Below are 2,721 nucleotides of genomic sequence, written 5' to 3'. Positions count from 1 at the left end.
CGGACCCATCCCGCTGCTGCCACCAACTCCGACGAAGAGGGATGGCTCGCGAGTGAGAAGGTTGCGGGCTTGGAGCCACCATCACGGAGAGAAGGCGTCGGAGAGAGACAGAACTCGCATCTCGTCGCCGCCGTCCATGGAGCCTCGAGCCACGTCACTGTCACCGGAAGGAGGGAGAAAACCCGAGCTGGAGGAGCTGCGTCCAGTCGCCACTGTCACGCCACTGACCGCCACTGTTCCATCGTTGCCGTCAATGGGGTTTCGCCAGAAGAGAGGAGACGCACGAGGGGGAGCCCGACGTGCGTGAAGAAGAGGGGAAGAGGTCCGAGGCTGAGATGGTTCCTGTCACTGCCGTCTACCTCCGTCACTGCCGAACCGCTGCCCCACGGTGCCTAGCTGGAGCTTCTGTTACTGTTGCCGGAGATCTGTGGTTGTCGAAAAATACCACTGTTGTTGCTGCCAAAGGAGGAAGAAGCTGTGCCGCTGTTCTGGCCGCCAAGAGCAGTCTTGTGGCCACCGGAAACACCGACGGGGATGTCGCTACTTGGCTCAGTCACTTCTTCTTAGTTGCGGTAAGGGTCTTGTTATTAGCTTTGGTCCTTTTTGAATTCTTGAAATACTGTAGTCACTGAATGTTGCTGCAGCCACCGTCTGGGTCACGTGGAGGGAGGAAGAGCCGCTGGGTGTTGCCGCACCTTGCCTTCGCCGCCTCTGTCGCCGAAAACAGCCGCTGAGTCCTCTGTATTGGTAAGCATTTCTGATTCGAAAGGCCTTTTGTCGCTGCCCTGTAACCTTATGCTGAGGCGTTGCGGTGTTGTCCGTCATAGAGTTGTGTATTCGTGCTTGCATTCCGTTCTCGGAGTTTGCAGCTGCCTCGTTTTGTCATTTTAGTAGGTATTTATGTTTCGAAAATCCCCGTGTTAGTGTTCTGTACGTGTATTAAAGCCTTTATGATATTAATGTTCTTAGGATTTAGTAACCGAGGTTGCTTGTTGTGATTTAGAGCTGTTTATGCTGCTGCGAAAGTGTGTGGGGCTGTGATTTGAAGCTGTCGTTGATTTTGGGTCGAGACGAAAGGCTTTCTGAGAGGCTTTTGGGTTATGGTTTCAATTTGTCGAGGTAGGGGCCTTTTCAAAAAAAAAGCATATTTTATATATTGGAATTATTATATATGGATATTATGTGGTAAAATTGTAGCCTTGAGTGATTGTATAAGTCTTATGTAATGTTGGATGTCTTGAATGAATATGAATGCTTGTGTGACTAGATTATTATTCGGTTTTGTAAAGCAGACTGTTATTGAAGTGCTTCTTTAAAATTGTTTCTTAAAAAGTTGTTGAAATCAAGTTTAATCTGTTGTAAAGGAATTGAGTCTGAATTTGTTTTTCTTGAAAGATGAGAATGATATGAATTTTCGGAATCGGTCTGATTTGAAATTGATTTAGTTTTGAACCCGTTGATGGGGTTGTGGAATGGTTTGGTTGGGACCCGGAAATGGTGGCAAAGTCCAAGTTTTAGGGGAGGTGCTGCCGAAATTTCTATAAAAACCTTAGACTTTGTTTGAAAAGTTATTTAAAAAGGCTTGGGATTTGAGAAACTGTATTATTTGATTTATTAAGAAAATAGTTATGTTTTCGAGTTTCATTTATTTGAGAAACCTATATGTCTTGAGTTCGATTTACTTAGAAAGGAGTTACTTTACCATTTTGAATCACTGAAGAAAAGTTCTATGTTCTAATATTGATTTTTAATATAAAAAGGGCTTATGCTTTTAGTTATACTTAAGGATTTCGTTCAAAGGAACCTTTAGTGTTTTTGAAGGAAATTGGATTCTTGATTGAATAATTGTGTTTGTGACATTTTGGAAGAAGTCAAAGAATTGGTTTTAAGGAAGAACCTGAAAGTGGTTTTGATTTAAATGAATCGGTTCCATTTCAAGTGAATTGGCTTTGGATTAGGTTGGAACTTATGACCTTATATGACTTGATTTTATAATAAACTCTGTTTTTATTCACTTAAACCAAGAATCTATGATTTTAAGAGTTTCAATGAATTTCTAAGAAGTTGAGATAGGTTGTCCTCCGCTAAAGTCTTGAGACTCTGTTGAGAAATTTCTATTACAAAATTCAGTTTTGGGATGATTGATTTTTGGAGCTTTCATAAGAGATTTTTTTAATTTGGCCTAGTTGCCGAATTGTTTGGAAGTTTTAGAAGGATGTTGTGAAAATGTGGCTTGTTTTGAAAGAGGAAATTTCTTTTGAGAAAGATGGCTTATAAGCTAGAAGTGATTTGAGAATGTGGATTTTAAAGTTAAGACTGAGATAGATTGAATTTTGATTTTTCAAGGGAAAGTGCTTTGAGAAAAGTGACTTATGGCTTAAATGAGGATTTTATGAGTTTTATGATGTTGGATGGTGGAAGTGCTATTATGTTATGAGCCGGAATGGCCGTATATGATAATGAATTATGACTGTTTGTGAAATGTTATGAGCCAGAATGGCTGTATATGATAATGAATCATAGCTGGTTGTGGAATATGTTATGAGTCGGATGGCTGATTATGAATATGAATGGTTATTAAATTGATAAAGTGATTGTTGCACTTCCAATTATCTAAGACACGAGTTTTCCTGAGTAGAAGCAATGGCTAGTCACCACGTGCTCCAGGTTGAGACTCGATACTCTGTTGACCCTATGTCGTATATGTGGCCGGACACTGTG

The 2,721-nt window shown here is 41.2% G+C and overlaps 1 protein-coding gene across 2 annotated transcripts; it reads left to right on the top strand.

Annotated features, from left to right (window-relative positions):
• Positions 107-1,278, top strand: LOC107612310. 2 transcript variants are annotated; one of them, XR_002351974.1, is made up of 4 exons: positions 512-572; positions 645-747; positions 828-894; positions 1,004-1,278. XR_002351974.1 is itself a non-coding variant. In XM_021108936.1 (3 exons), the coding sequence occupies exons 1-2, from the start codon at positions 336-338 to the stop codon at positions 732-734; spliced, it is 327 nt and encodes a 108-aa protein (XP_020964595.1). In that variant the 5' UTR covers positions 107-335; the 3' UTR covers positions 735-747; positions 1,004-1,278. The 2 variants fall into 2 exon arrangements, 1 of the variants encoding a protein (XP_020964595.1); XM_021108936.1 differs by lacking the exon at positions 828-894 and having other exon boundaries at positions 107-572.

This window comes from Arachis ipaensis, chromosome B08 (genome assembly GCF_000816755.2).
Source record: "Arachis ipaensis cultivar K30076 chromosome B08, Araip1.1, whole genome shotgun sequence".
Lineage (NCBI taxonomy): Eukaryota > Viridiplantae > Streptophyta > Magnoliopsida > Fabales > Fabaceae > Arachis > Arachis ipaensis.
Note: the sequence above shows the minus strand (reverse complement) of the source record. Positions and strands in the feature narration are given on the sequence as shown.

Coding starts and splice junctions, on each gene's coding strand:
- LOC107612310 (XM_021108936.1), top strand. CDS start 336: ATGGTTCCTGTCACTGCCGTCTACCTCCGTCACTGCCGAACCGCTGCC. Junction 573..644: donor GTCACTTCTTCTTAGTTGCG/GTAAGGGTCTTG, acceptor ATGTTGCTGCAG/CCACCGTCTGGGTCACGTGG.